The sequence below is a fragment of the Equus asinus genome, chromosome 23 (assembly GCF_041296235.1).
Source record: "Equus asinus isolate D_3611 breed Donkey chromosome 23, EquAss-T2T_v2, whole genome shotgun sequence".
NCBI classification, from domain to species: Eukaryota; Metazoa; Chordata; class Mammalia; order Perissodactyla; family Equidae; genus Equus; species Equus asinus.
The window spans coordinates 38,339,521-38,355,693 of record NC_091812.1 but is presented as its reverse complement, the minus strand read 5'-3'; the positions used below and the strand labels follow the sequence as shown (position 1 = coordinate 38,355,693).

At 40.3% G+C, this 16,173-nt stretch overlaps 1 protein-coding gene across 4 annotated transcripts in view; it reads left to right on the top strand.

The window, feature by feature from the left end:
• Nucleotides 1–16,173, top strand: part of GLIS3 (GLIS family zinc finger 3) — a 444,743-nt gene that overhangs the window by 140,196 nt on the left and 288,374 nt on the right. For all 4 annotated transcript variants that reach the window (XM_044756597.2, XM_014827742.3, XM_070495571.1 and 1 more), the window contains 2 exons: nucleotides 5,786–5,993; nucleotides 13,097–14,219. In XM_044756597.2, coding sequence (XP_044612532.1) covers nucleotides 5,863–5,993; nucleotides 13,097–14,219 — 1,254 coding nt within the window. In that variant the 5' untranslated portion in view covers nucleotides 5,786–5,862. The remainder of the gene's footprint in view (nucleotides 1–5,785; nucleotides 5,994–13,096; nucleotides 14,220–16,173) is intronic.

The following is a 16,173-nucleotide window of genomic DNA, read 5'->3' as shown; positions in this document are numbered from 1 at the left end:
CTGTGCAGTGTGCTCTTAACTCTCACTTCTTTTCTTTCTCTGCTTTTCTACTTTTCCATCAGCCTTTGGTGCCCTGGTGTTGGGTGATTTACTAACCCATTCTTAAAGACCCACCTGGGCATGAATCTCAAACCCTTTCTTTGAAATGCATGATCCTGAATTGGAAAACAGTTGCTCTGAAGGGTATTATTGGGATAATTGGTAATATTTAAATATAAATAGTGTATTACATACTAGTAGTATATCCTTGCTAAATGTCTTGAATTTGATGATTGTGTTATGATTATGATGTAGGGATGCAGTGTATAAAAGTCTATGACTTATTCTTAAATGATTCAACAAATTAATGATAACAATAATAAGCTTATATAGAGAGAGATGGATGAATAGAAAGATCAACATAAAATTTATTAATTGATAACATTCATTGTACTATTCTTGCAGCTATTTTGTAGATTTGAAATGTTTTAAAGTGAAAGATTGGGAAGAAAACCCTGAGCCTTAGAAGTGATAAGGCATATATTAATATGTACTAACCCTTTTTTTTTTTTCTGAGGAAGATTAGCCCTGAGCTAACTACTGCCAATTCTCCTCTTTTTAGTGAGGAAGACTTGCCCTGAGCTAACATCCATGCTCATCTTCCTCTACTTTATACCTGGGACGCCTACCACAGCATGGCTTTTGCCAAGTGGTGCCATGTCCTCACTCAGGATCCCCACCAGCGAACCCCGGGCAGCCGAGAAGCAGAACGTGCAAATTTAACCACTGCGCCACTGGGCTGGTCCCTATACTCACCCTTTAAACTTGATAACAACCCTATGAGTTATGTACTATTACTATCCCCATTTTAGGGAACAGGATGCTGAGGCATGGAGACTGAGAACCTTGCCCACTCACAGCCAGTGAGTGGAGGAGACAGGACTCAAATCCTGATATGTATTTATTTCTGTTTCCATAACACCCTGCACATGTGTTAGGTTGAACCATATAGAAATTGCTCTCATTTGATCATGTTTGACCTGTAAAGAAAGCCATTTTATGTGACCCAACCTAGGAGCAGGGACCACCTCTTTTATAATGAATGGTTGGTTTGGTATTTGTCTTTATGGGCAGAATTCGGGCTTTGTGTGGGCTGGGACCTTGCCCATCTTGCTCACCATTGTCTCCAGGGACTGCCTGGCGCGTGGTTGGCATCTGATTAAGTGTTGGTTGAATGAACAACACCACCAAAAAATCTTTGGTTACTTCTCTCTATTCCCCTCCTATATATATGCCGTTCCTGTTCATCCAATATCTGTGTCATTTTTAGAGACACTAGTGGATAAACATAAATTGTTCTGAAAGATGCAGCCTCAGCAGGGATAATTGTGACATAATCAACTATTTGACTTCCAGAGAACCCTTTTAGCTAATGAAGGCCTTAATTAAAAACACGCCCCTGCTAAGATGACCTCTCAGTTCAGAAACTTGAAAATGCAAAACGTTTTCACTCCCCACCAGCATGCGGTGATTTTGGCTAGAATATATGTAGTAGTCGGAATGCCATCTACTCGGATTCTTATTTGAGCAGTAAACACGTTTTTAAAAAACATTGTGCAGTCTCTAAAAATAAGCGGTATTTCAAAACGAAAACCAGCACACAAGTGTTTGGCACATCTGGTAGTCAGAAAAGTTGTACGGTTTGTTTTCAGGGAATGACAAGCCAAGGAACATTCAAACTTGGCCAAATGAAAACTTTTCTTCTATCTGTGATGACACCTGGTTTGAAAAAAATTGGCTCCAGCCTCAAGGCAGAAAGAACATTGGAAATGGGTAAAGAATTAAACAGCATCATTTACTATCTTGTTTTGTGCAAGGAATTAGAAAGAACAGGTTTTTTCTTTTTTCAAGAAAGAGAATAGAGCAAAAAAAAAAAAAATGGTGACAGGCATGAACAATAATAAGTAACAGCAAAAATAGAAGATGACCTCCATTGAATACCTACTATGTGCTAGACAATGTGCAGAGTCCCTTGCGTGTATAATTAATGCTAAATACACGACAACCTTATGAGGTGGTATTGTTTTCATTCTCATTTTACAAATGAGAAGACATAGATATAGAGATAAGGCACACAAATGTTTAACTAATTTGCCCAAGTCACACAACCAACTGGGGTAGGGGTGGGGTCCCAGGGGGGCTGTTTCCAGTGCCCACACTCCAAAGTGCTGTACGATTCTGAGAAGTCTGAAGGTGTTCATTGTGTCTGGCATTATGAAAAAAATTAGAGTGAGATGGTTGCATTGAGCACAGTGAGTCTTGGTCAAACAGTTATTTGCCTCCACTTATGAGACAGATGATGCCATTTTCCAGAACATTCTCACAGCTGGGCCACAGACATTACATGTTCCCAATGTACTCTGTAGCCTCATGCTTCAGGGATGCCATATGTGATCCTGTCCGAAGCTATCACTCCTCTGTGGTTAGATGAGGTTCAAACTGACCAGTGAATTTGGGAGTAGGAAGTGGTATAGTAAAAATGATGGAGACACTGGGGAGGGAAGGATTAGGGTTTCTTTAATACAGAGTGAAAAAATAATGTAAGTGTGTGAATCTGGGGTATAGGGTTACAAAGGCAACCTTGACCAGTCTAAAATTCTAGCCCACAAAAATGAATTTATAATTACTACTCCGACTAGCTTCATCTTCCATTCAGACCTAGTTAGCAGTACTGTGGAGAAGCATCAAAGGATTGACTTAGTTGGAGTTTTTGAAAAATGGCGCTGTTTTTTAAAAAAGAAAATCAGGAGGGTTGCAGTGGAAACAATGTGTCAGTATTTTAATATTCATGTATAACTATCTGTTATTTTCATTCATTCATTCATTCATTCTTAACCTCATCGGTAGACTGAATTGGGTACTGTACAGGCCCTGGGCTAGGCGCTGAGGAAGAGAGGTGCCTCAAACAAGGGCTTTGTCTTTAAAAAACAACAAAGTATAAAAGAGGAGGGGATGACAGCATGTGAATATTTCAGTTCCCTAAAGGTGCTGAGGCAGATGTGTTATGAGAGACTGGGGTGGGGGAGGGACAAAAAGAAGAATTGGTCAGATCTTCTCAGCTGGCAGTGAGGGAGGAGGAGTCATAGAGGAGGTGATCTTTGACTTGAGACCTTTAAGATAGATAGGTGCTCACCAAGCGGACAAGTTAGGGTGAGGGTGTGCCAATCAGAGAGAAGAGCATGAATAAGAAAAGGGTTAAAAGAAATTTTTCTGCAGTCATGTTGGTATTTATTGATTCTAAGGTGCACATATTTTCACATCTGAATATCTCTGAAATCTCGACACCCGGCGCTAGTTTAATTGATTGTGCATGTTTTTACTGTACATATATTATAATGTTTATTACATCGATCTAATAGTTGATGTAATAATGTATTAATATGCTTTGTTACCAAGTAGTATTTCTTGGGTTTGCTGTTCCAGCTGTTAATATGTCTTTGTTTTAGAGGTAGATATTAATACCTTTTTATTGTGGAGGAAACAGGCATGAAATGACTGAGTTCCTTAGATGAGTATGTGACACTGAATTTGAGAGAATACCTGACATCTAATATTGCTTAATAGCAGTGGCTGGTAAGGACGGAACCTGGGGAGTTTAGTCTTATATGCTGGACTAGCCATCCCTGGTGGTCTAGTGGTTCAGAATTGGTGCTGTCACCTCCATGCCTCGGTTTGTTACCTGGTCAGGGAACCACACCACCCCCCATCTGTTGTCATACTGTGGCAGCTGCATGTTGCTGTGATGCTGAAAGCTATGCCACCGGTATTTCAAATACCAGCAGGGTCACCCATGGTGGACAGATTTCAGCGGAGCTTCCAGATCAAGACAGACTAGGAAGAAGGACCTAGCCAACCACTTCCACAAAAATTGGCCATGAAAACCCTATGAATAGCAGTGGAGCATTGTCTGATACACCGGAAGATGAGAGGATGGTGCAAAAAGATTGGCTCTACTCTGCTGTACACAGGGTTGCTAAGGAGTCGGAATTGACTCCATGGTACTAACAAAAACATATACTGGACTAGGCTATGAACCATCACAGTGCCGTTTTCCGAGGTGAAAAGGGGGTTTGAAAAGAAAATAGCGTGTAGCTTGTTGGAATTTATAACGACACTTGAGTTTCTGATCATTGCACAAAAACGTACCCACCACTCTTGGTGTCAAGAGGAAGCCTGGATGGTACAATGTTATATGAGTTGTGAAAACAGAGAGACGATAACTGATCTTTCTAGGCACAAGAAGATGCATCAGATATAAGCCACAGTGGAGGGGTAGAGGAAAGGTTCTGGTTTTATCTGAAAAAATAAATCAGAGAGAAGTTTCTGTTGGACCTAATGATCTTGGAAAGTATCCAAGAAAGAAACTAAGCATCCAGCATCTAAACTGAAGCACACAGGTGCTATGAAAATACACCCTTGTAGAATCCGTTTCTGCTTTGTCAGTAAGTCCTTGTCTGACTTTGGGCACGTCAATTACCACTTGGATTTTAGTTTCCCAGAGGGCTGGACTAGAGTAGGCTTCCTGCCAGCTAAAGATGCTGTGACTCTCCCAGCATTGTTGAGGTGCAGTTTCATTGATGAGAGCATGGTAATTGCTCTAAGGTCTTGTTTATCCTTCAGTTGTGTGGGCTCTTGGAAGAGAATGATACGAAAGATAAAAAAGTCATCTTTTGGCTATTAATTTAATTTTTGGAAAAGCAAAATAGGAAATTATGCTCCCTAGGGCTAAGGAAAGTTACTGAGATGCTTTTCCACCTACTTTGATCCCAAATATATCAATGAGAAAGATGGGGAAATTGGTGAGAAAATTTTAGGGCCTAATTTGCCAAAAACTGAGCTCATTTATTTTCATTTGTTTGAAATGGGAACAGAGTGTACAGTCACTGAGACTTGACCAGGTAGTTTGCAAAAAATGTTTGAAAAAGTACATCCATGTAAAAAGAATGTCTAGAATGATTCAACCACTATTATTATCTTTTATAAATGAGTCATGGCAGTGTTTGCCTTTCTCCTCTTTGCTTTTCACTTTTCCATAACGGCACAGATTCTTGTGGGTTTCTTTTTTTTTCTTTCCCCTTTGGGTATGTACCAAATTTTACTGCATTCAAAGATTGTTACTAATGAAATGAAAAATCTATGTTGAATTTGGTTACCATGCTGCTTTTGGAATGAGTGTTTTGTTTATGGCTCTCATCCTGATTTTTTTTTAAATTGGGTATATGTCCAATGACAATGTGTTGGGATGAGGAAAAAATCAAGATTGGAGAGACACAGACAGACTGTGTCCTTTTAGAGAGGCTTTTTGAAAGGCCAGAATTGGAATGAAGTGAACCAGTTAAACAAGTTTTTTCAGCAGTGTCAACTTTCCTTACTGGGTGATTCAAGATATTAGTTATTCTAGAAAAAACTTGGTTTTATATAAGGAATCCCATCTACTTACCACCTTAACCCTTTAGGGAAGGAGATGATAAAATATGATTCTTAATATAACTGGGCACTGTTATATAGAAGGAGCAAAATGTAAGCACATTTTATATGAGTGGTGATTATGGAAAGTTTCTATTGTAGCATTATGGCTTTTTCATTGGAATTAGAGAAAACTTTTTGGTATCACTAATACAAAAAAAAAAAAGATAATCCAAGGACTATCTCTAAAGATGAGTCCTGATATAAGTGTGCACATGTGTGTATTTACTGATTTCTGATGTAAGGGACATGAAAGCTAACCTGATTCATTTGTTTTTAGGGGCTCTTGGCTTTGGGCCTCAGTGCAAGTCCATTGGAAAAGGCAGCTGCAACAATCTAGTGGTCACCAGCAGTCCCATGATGGTTCAGCGACTGGGACCCATTTCACCTCCAGCAAGCCAGGTCTCTACAGCATGCAACCAGATCAGTCCTAGCTTACAGAGGGCAATGAATGCAGCCAACCTGAATATACCTCCTTCAGATACCAGGTCTCAAGTTACTTTTTTTTTCCCCCTTCTTATGGTATAATCACACCCCATGAGTGTTTTCCCTTCCCCTCCGTAACACATGTGCACACACAACACACACACACACACAACACATACATACTCATTCAAGCAACTCTTTCAATTTGAACTTTATAGGAGAATGTGTATAAAAACTAAGTATATGCCGTAATATCATCTTAATTGGGAAGAATGGTTTACTGCCTGCTGTCTTGCAGTATGAGTGAAATGAATGCCCAGTTTGAGATTTTGGGGCCTCAGTGATAAAAGCCCAGTGTGTAAATCTGTCAATTCCTGGTGAAGCAGGATCATCCTAAAAAATTGGGATGTTCCATGCACGTCCATCTTACCTGCTCATTTTTCAGTGTATATGTTGCAGTGTCCCCAGGCTGCCTTACAATCTGTTTTATCTGTCCATCCACCCACCCATCCACCCATCTACACAAGTATCTATTAAGTACCTACTGTCTGCATAATACAATAGCTGAAGTTTAGGGAGATGGTAGAAAAAGTAAAGTTAGAAATCATGAATTTACAGACTTGACGATGTGTCTTGGAAAACATACTTTCATGTATGAGTTACATAAAATTTCAACACAAGTCTGATTAGGTGATGGAATCAGTAGGTCTGATAAATGCTGTGTATCTATCTCCATGGGAGAGCATTGAATAGGAAAGGGAAATCACTCCCTCAGACAAATTTTTATATTTCTCAAGGTTGATATTATAGGGAACATAAAATCAAAATACTGTACAATGTGTAAGTTCTGTTTCTCTGTTTGAAATGAATTATTTCATCTTCTGTAAGTAGTTGTCTTAGAGAAACGCAGTTCAAAGTTTCTGCCTCTTAGTCCTGGCTCTGCTGTAACTGTGATTTTGCAAAGGAATTTGACTCTCTGGACCTCTGCTTCCTCTTCTTTGGGGGCTAGAATCTGCTGAGATGCCTTGCATTTCAGGGATCCGGTTTCTTTCTCTCCTTCCTCCTCCTCTTCCTCCTCTTCCTCCTTCCCCCTCTGATATCTCTGCACCATCCTCCTACCTGCTATTTGAGACTGAAATCATAGTTCCTAGGTCATTTTTTATGCCAATTTTTTCCTGAGATTGAAACTTGTTTTTCAACTCAGATTTTTTGTGATGGGAAGCTGCTGCTGTCATTTTCCCATTGATGATTATGCCTTGAGGGACTCCTCAGACTTGCTGAGTGTTGCCTATAAAATTAACTGTACTCGTGGAGTGTCATTGGGAAGCCTTCAGCTTCTTGTCTGTGGCAAGTCCAGCCCATGCCTTGAAGGCAGAGAGTCATAATTAATGGAGAAACTGATGGGAGGCAGGGCACAGGATGTTCCAGCCATGTATCTAATGCAGTTCCTTTCACGAGTCATCCAGGGAAGGGTCATTATCTCAGTGTTTTCTGGCATTTTTGATTCTTTAGCATAATTCTATATACTTAAAAGACAACATCTTAAAGATTCATTGCCATATGTTTTTGACTGTGTACTTTGTGAGTCCTTCTATGGAAATCATTCTTTGCAGGATGAGCAAAGAAACAGGAGTTGGGAAGTGGCTTGGTGAAGTATGGAACTTACTTTTAGCAATGTGGAAAGGTTGCATTTATTTGTGATCCTTAAACTGGTTTGCGTGTTCCATCAGAGGAGAGAAAGGATAGGAGGCAACAGTTCAACTTGAAGGCATTTTGCCATCTAGAGATGAAGAGAAGATAGAGAGAGAATCAGCTTTGTGTTTTATTCATTGGGGGCGTGTGGGGCGTGGGGAATGGAGCATGAACTGTTCAGTCTGAGTGATGGTCGCCCTAAAGAAAGCTGTAAAAGTTATTATTTTTTCCTGATTTTCTGTGTAATTCTTACTCATTGTAGAAAATGTAGAAAAGCACCAGGCAGTAAGTGATAGTCATCCTGAATTCTACCACTCATAGGCAATCATGGGTGGAATGTTGATATCCATCTTTCTGGCTATATGCAAACACATACATCATAAGCGTAGGTTTTCCTTTCTACCAAACTGATATGTAATAATCTACATAGTATTATAATTACTTTTTTCAATTAAGGTACACACTTTCTCTTGTAATAAAAAATACTGCAGCATCATATAATGACTTCTTCCTGCCTAAGATTCCATTTTATTATACTTATTTATTTATTTATTTAAGATTGGCCCTGAGCTAAGATCCATTGCCAATCTTTTTTTTTCTTCCTCTTCTCCCCAAAGTCCCCCTTATATAGCTGTGTATTTATAGTTGTAGATCCTTCTAGTCCTGCTATGTGGGACGCTGCTTCAACATGGCTTGATAAGCAGTGCTAGGTCTGTGCCCAGGATCTGAACTGGTGAAACTCCAGGCCACTGAAGCAGAGCATGCAAAGTTAACCACTCAGCCATGGGGCCAGGCCCCCAAGATTCCATTTTATCAAAAAAGTATATAAATAAAATTATAATTTTTTCTTGGTCTTTTATCACTGGGCATTTAGTTGTTTCTCTTTATTTCAATATTATAAGTATTACTTTATTCAATCAATTCTGTAAATCTGTTGTTGCACATCTCTACTTATTAGAAATAAATTCTTATAGCAGTAAAATTTGCTGAGTTATAGGAAGTGCACAGTTTGAGGCTTTTGATATGTGTTCTCAGATTGCCCTGCAGAAAAGGCCTAATCATTTATAAACTTTATGTTTCCCTATATTTTATCAAATACTAGATATTGTTATTTTTATAACTCTGCCAATTTGATGTACAAATTATTTTATCTTAATTTTCATTTTCTTAATTATTGATAATATTGAATAGTTTTCATAGATTTATTGACTGTTTGCATTTCTTCTTTTGACCTCCTTTGAGTATTTTTCCTCTAGAGTGCTCATCTTAGAAAAAAGCACTCTTTCTAAGCTTTGTTGGGTTTTGTTTAATCCAATGATGAGAGTCATGCCCAACTGCTATATATTTGCCTTTATTAATTTCCCAACCATTTCTGACTAGCCTCACTAAATGGTAAATGCAAACTATACCTTTCCATCTTTAAGATCCAGGAGCCATTCTTGATTTAGGCACTGCCAAAACTCTGTAATACAGAGGCCACTGTATATATTTCCCCTACAATGACAAAGCTGAAGTGCTGAAATAACCTCATATAGTGGCTTCATATCCCTATCTAGTAAAAGTTGAATGGGCAGTAGAAGAGATTGGATGCTACTTTGCATGGGCTTTGTATATGTTTAGCTTTTCCAGTGCTTTCACAGACATTGTGATTCTATATTTTATGGACTGAATATTCATAAACTACCTGCAAGTATTACCCTTGTTTTATAATGATGGACCCAAGATGCAGCAAGTCTAAATGCTTTGCCTAGTGTCATTTAGCTTGTCAGTTACGAAGTTCAACTATCAATCTAATAATGTCATTCCAGATCCAAAAAGCCACCACATTTTTTTTCTCCTAAACCAGAAATTCTTGGAGGTGATTTCTGGGGATAGAATTTCCTAGGGTTTCATTTTGAGTTGGACCGTATCCACAAAGGTCAGAGGAGGCCAAGGGGCTGAGAATGGACACTGGGCTCTATGTAAGTTCTAACATTTTACAACGCCATCCTGTCTTCAGATGCAGTGCTAGTTCTTTTGGGAATTTTTCCAGGCACATAGACAAGAACTTCCAGATAGACTGTGACTAGTCTTTGCCGTGACACATAATACACACACACATGCACACACACACGTATGTATACGGATTCTTTCTCTTGAGCATCATTTTGAGGAATTTCATGTGACCTGAAAGTTAATATTTCTTTTGAGTTTGACATTAAACTAAGCAATTCAGTTTTGTCGTCACGCCTCTTATGGCCCTGTGAGAGTTAGTGAGCTCTTGCTTCACCAGCCACCCTAAACTACTATACTGATAGTTTCTGAGTTTTTCATATTGCTTTTATCTTGTTTGAGCTATATATCTCTTTCCTTTCACATATAGCTCCAAATTAACCAGTCACCAGAAATACTATCCTTAGGATCAGATGAGCATATGGAAATGGAGATTGCTCTCAGTGTGGTGATAGAACCACAGCTCTTTGTCACTTCCTTTCCCATAGGCCTGGTGTGGGTAGCAGCAGGGATTATAGGCAAGAGTCCTTTGGAATCTTTCACAGTCATTCAGTATATTGTTGCATAAGAAGAACAGAAGATGTGGGTTCTGATCATAGCTTGTGTGACTTTAAGCCTGTCATACTGGGTCTTTTAATCAAGCAGAGCATTATGGACTACATGTCGGGGTATGATATGGGGACAACAACAGGATGTATGTGATCCAGTTAGGTGACTGCCTATTAAATCCTGCTTCATTTGTACTTCTATAAGGACTTTAGTCCCCCACCCCACCTTTTTGGTGTCACTGGGAAGAATTTCACAGAACCTCAGTTTTATTCTTATAAAATAGAAGTTATTAAAAAATCCAATTTACTTACAGGTTGTATCAAATGAGATCGTATATAGGGAAAATGCTTTGTAAGCTATTAATGATGGTTAGTTGTCATTATATTGATTGATTATTCACCTTCTTAATCAACAATTTTTGAAAAGTTATCATATATCTAATATTCTCTAGTTGGGTACTGGGGGAGATTAAAATGATCCTTTCTATTGAATGGCTTTGAATTTTACTGAGGAAGATAACACCCACAGATGTCTGAAGTTAGCTATGTTTAAGGCGCAGTACAGACAATATGTAACTTCTTTGGAAAGAGGACTCTTACTGAGAGCTAGTGTATTTGGAGGAGGGTTCGTGGATTAGAACTTTGAAAGATTAAAAGGTCTGGGTAATCGCGCAGGAGGGAGGAGGGCCAGTAGGTAAAGGACATTTGTTCAAAGTTTTGTTCTGATTAGGTGTTGGACATAGAGAGTTCTCTGTTCATATTAGTACCTTACTGAATAGAATATAGGATTTGTTTTCTGAAAAATGTATCATAACTGTCTTAGAAAACTGAGATGTCCAAGGAGTGAAGGAGTGTGCTTGCATGGGGTCACGCTCAAGTTTAAACTGATCCATGCTTAGGTGTAATTTGAGAAAAATAAGAAACATCTCTCAACTATGGAACAAATGAACATGTCTTACTATAGGCTGCCCTCAAACCAAATAATGTAATTTCAAATGCAAAGTATATACAGGTGGGTAAAATACTTTCTGCCTGCTATTCACTGCTTAAAAATCGGAAATGCTCCAGTATGACAGTGACCAGGCAAATGTACCATTTGAGAATGTTCTATAAACTCTTTCAACCTCAAGGTGTAAAGCAAAGTCAGTTGTCTTTGCCTCATACATGATACGACTACTGATTTGGCTTGGGTCAGAAAGCAATTCTTGAATCTCCCTGGGGAAGGGACTCAAAAGGTCTTTGACATCTAATCACCAGGAGCCTTCAGCCGAGCTCTGCAGGGAGAGCTGCATGCTGCGGGTGTGCTTGGAAAAGAATTGGAAGTGTCCATGGGGAATTAAGAAACAGATGGTTCAGAAACCACTTTGGGGCTAGCATAAGGACTTCAGCCCGTATATAAGGATGTGGACCAAGAAATAAATCCATGTCAAGGGCAACTAGATTTAAATTCCTGCTGTGTTTGTCATTGGTAAACATTACTTCACTCGATGGGAACATCACATCAATAATGGTGTTATCTATCACCTTATACTGTGCATTTTGGAGCCAAGACGTTTTCTTGCTAATATCTCATGCTTGTAGGAAATAGTGTTCCTGGCTTCCTTTTTGTAAAAAGCAGTAGAGGAACAGGTGGGATGAAAATGCTTCTCTTTTCCCTCAGTTCCTTCGCAACAGGTTGCTGTATAACAGCTGGAAGTCGTAAATGGGTTCATTCTGGGAAGATAGACATTCTATATGATATTTTGCTTTGATTAATTTTTCATCAGAAAAAAGATCTCTGTAGAAAACCAATGCAGGTACATATAAATAAGCCAGGTTTTTTTTTTGATATATACCATGTCTGAGTCAGGAAATACAGTGAGGTGTGTCTAGCTTCTTGGTGACAAATTTTCTATCCAAGGGACACAGCTTTTCTTTTCAATGATTTTTAAGGCAATGGTGCTATAGTAAAGAAAAATGAATTTTAAAGTGGCCAGACTACGTTACAAACCATTTTGATATGCAGGTAAATATTGTGATACGTGAGGTATGTTTTCTCAAGGGTTAGAAGAACAGGAGAGGAATTGTTACAAAGTCAACTACTGAAAGCGAATGATCTGCTCTTGGCCCACAGCTGCTTTGATTTAAGGACAAGAGCTCCTGAAAAATTCTAGACTAGTGAGGGTGATTAAACCCTGCACAGCCCAAATGCATAATTCCAAATATGACTTGAGTGCAGACTGTCACTCCTTTAAATTATAGCTGTAGTTTGTATATTTTTTCATTTTCTGCGATGGTTTGATGTTGTGACTGAGTATTGATAGTGTAAATTGCTATGTTTTAAAGAAATCTTTAAAATTCCTTAATATCAGTGAAACAAATTTGTGAAATTATTATGAGGTTCCCTGGATGACCCTTTGACTTTGAGGATTTACTTTTTTTCGAATCAAGCATGGGTTTATGTTTTACCTCACCAATTGGTTTTACTTGAAGGCTAGGACTCTGTTTAGACTTATACTTCCTGCAATGCCTATTTGTAGCATGCTGAACACAGTAGGTGCTTAATAAATACTTGCTTATTTGGTTTGCTTTGGCAGGGATCAGTAATTACTCCAAGGTCTCTATTTCCCCTACATTAAAAAAGATATTTAAAAATAAAGCAAGGACTATTTATTATCATTAAAGTATTAAGATTATTTATAACAATAGATCTTTTGTTTTATTATTCCAGTGAGCATTAGCCTTTATTGTTCTTCTTGGTAAAATGTTATTTACCTGGGACTAAAAGCCTTGGATTTTATCTTAGCCAAAGAATGTGTGTTTAGCCGAGAATGTAATTAGGGGAAATACTTAAGGGATTGTCACTGCAATGTTCTTTTAGCTCTTAAGCAATCCATATCCTGCTAAAATGTTTGTCTTTTCTTTTTTTTCCCCCATTCTGGCTGCTGTTCCAGGTCCCTTATTTCGCGTGAGTCTTTGGCGTCCACGACTTTGAGTCTGACAGAAAGTCAGTCGGCCTTGAGCGTGAAACAAGAGTGGTCTCATGGCTACAGGACTCTCCCTTCGCTCTCCTCCAACCATGGCTCTCAGAATGGCGTTGATCTAGGGGATCTCCTTAGCCTTCCTGCCGGGACAGCCATGTCCAGCAACAGTGTCTCTAACTCATTGCCATCCTACCTTTTTGGCATGGAAAATAGCCACTCTCCTTACCCTAGTCCCCGGCACTCTTCGGCCAGGTCCCACTCAGCCCGCTCCAAGAAGAGAGCGCTGTCCTTGTCTCCGTTGTCCGATGGCATTGGGATAGACTTCAATACCATCATCCGCACCTCGCCCACGTCCTTGGTTGCCTACATCAACGGGTCGAGGGCTTCCCCTGCCAACATGTCCCCCCAGCCTGAGGTCTATGGGCATTTCCTGGGGGTGCGCGGCAGCTGCATTCCCCAGCCGTGCTCGGTGCAAAGCAGCCAGAAGGGTGTGCGAGTGCCCAGCGGCGGCCTGGCGCTCCCGGCATACGGTGAGGATGGCGCCCTGGAGTACGAGCGCATGCAGCAGCTGGAGCACGGTGCCCTCCAGCCCGGCGTGGTTAACAACATGGTGGTGCAGCATGGCCTGCCGGGCCCCGACGGCCAGCCAGCCAGCCTGCTGAAGACGGAGCGCCTGGATGATTTCCCAGGCAGCGCCCTGAATCTGCCCCCTGCGCCCCCTCTGCCTCCTCTGCCACCACCGCCCCAAGGTCCCCCGCCCCCCTACCATGCCCACCCGCACCTGCACCACCAAGAGCTCGTCCCCCACGCCCAGCCGCTGGCCCTGTCCCAGGCGGCCCTGGAGGAGGACGGAGAGCTGGACGACGCCGTCGGGGGCAAGCACTGCTGTCGCTGGATCGACTGCAGCGCCTTGTATGACCAGCAGGAGGAGCTTGTGCGGCACATAGAGAAGGTGCATATAGACCAGCGCAAAGGCGAAGACTTCACTTGCTTCTGGGCCGGTTGTCCTCGAAGGTACAAGCCGTTCAACGCCCGCTATAAACTGCTGATCCACATGAGAGTCCACTCCGGAGAGAAGCCCAACAAGTGTACGGTGAGTTTTCCGAAGCCCACGAGAGTTCATTGAAAGTGCCTGTGTCTTCCAAACTTGGCCTACAAGTCAGGGGACGTTTTCTTCTTTTATGGCATTTGGATGCCTGGGAGCCTGGGTATTCATGAGCTTTGACACCTCTTCAACCTGGAGAAGGGGAAGGTCTCTTTATTAGCGGCTGGGATATCTCTCCACTTCCAGATTATTTTCTGCAAATGTACATGATCCATCACATCAGGGGAGGTTAATCTGCCACACTGTCCAAAATCTTGGAAAATAGATCCCTGCCAGGCACCAACTTGAAGTTGCTGAAATGTGCAGGGCAGAGGAACACACACCACACCACCAGCAAGCTTTAACTTTTCCAAAGCAAATATTCAGTGATTTTTTTTCTTCCCTCCAATAACTGAGCCAGTATTGGGGTTGGGGGAGGGGTGGTTCTCATATTTGGAAAGGAACTCACACTTAGCAACTTGGCTAGTAAAAATGTTGCTGCATGCACCCACATGCCTGCACATTGCACCCAACGGGTTGTGAGACTAGTTAATGATTTATAGCCAGCATAGAAACATCCAGGGATACTACAGCAGCAGAATCTCACAGGATCTCACCAAATTTTAAGGAGAAAGAATTTCGTAGAAAGATACAAAGAGAGAGAAGCAAGAGGAGAATGTGCCTTTGGTGTTGAAGGAAGTGTTCATGGTGTCTCCTTCTCCCTGGCTTTCCCTTCACAACATAGATCCTGGAACTCTCTCTGTTTCTTGGCAAAATTTACTATTTTTGAATAATATGACTGTTAAATGATTTCACAATCATTTTACACCTAACAGAAACCCTCAGGGTTTACAAATAGGACATCACCCTTGGGATCACAGGGCAGCTTTGCACAATCTCAGACAGCTCACTTAACTCTTGGAAAAAGAAGAGCATGTGTTTTATATTAGTTTAGATGGACAGAAATATTTCTTTTAGAGTTAAAATCTGAGAATTGTAGGTACTCCCTGGATATTGAATATGCTACAGGTCACGAAATGTGTGAAATACATAAATCATTTTGAAAAGAAACTTATTTAGATGGTGGTCCCCCAGCCAGAGTCCCTTCTTTCTCTAGTATGTCTTGATGATAAAGAATCTGGACCATGTTTGTGTTGGATTTTTAGATTGGCAAAGTTGTCTGATTCATGTAAAAGCAAACGAAACAGATGATAGCTGTAATGCAAGTATTAGAAGCACTTTTTCACCGTCCAGTAGGTATTTTTGAGAGAGTTTTAAGAATTTCTGGCAGAATGAAATTGCATTTCTTGTCGTTACATTATGCCCCATGTTGTGATTTTTCTTAAAGAAAACCTGAAGCTGATACATTGTGAGAATGCCGTGTTATATGAGTGAAAAGAATAATTACATTCTAGGCGGCAAAACCTTACTCTGTCAGTAGGGTTCTGCATTAAAAATGCCAGAAAGAGACAAGCAATTGAAGGCAATTCCATTTACTCTGTTTGGAACACACTGGCCTATTGCAGGCAGGAAAGACATTCAGTCTCTGAAGGAAAACAGTCCAACCTTTTAGTTCTGACTAATCCTGGCTGAAAATAGTTTGCTGGATTTGGCTTTACTGAAATAAACATAAAGGCTTGAATTATCCCAAAAAATATTTTTTGCATTGCAAAATTCGTTTTTGTGCAATAGGATTTCCCCATTTTCCCACTGTTCCAGACTTTGCAAAGGCATATAACTATAAAGTTGACTTTTGCTAAAGTGCATGATGACTATTAAAAGCAGAAATACTTCAGTGGAAGAATAAGCTGAGAGGTGAATGTTTGCAGGCCTCTGCACTGCTTTTCATTGTATCTTTCAGGATGGGTATGGCATGTGATTTCTCTTTCCCCTAGTCTGCCCACTTCCCACTTCTAGATGGAGTCTTTGCAAAATTCAGATCACTAAATTTAATAGCATATCA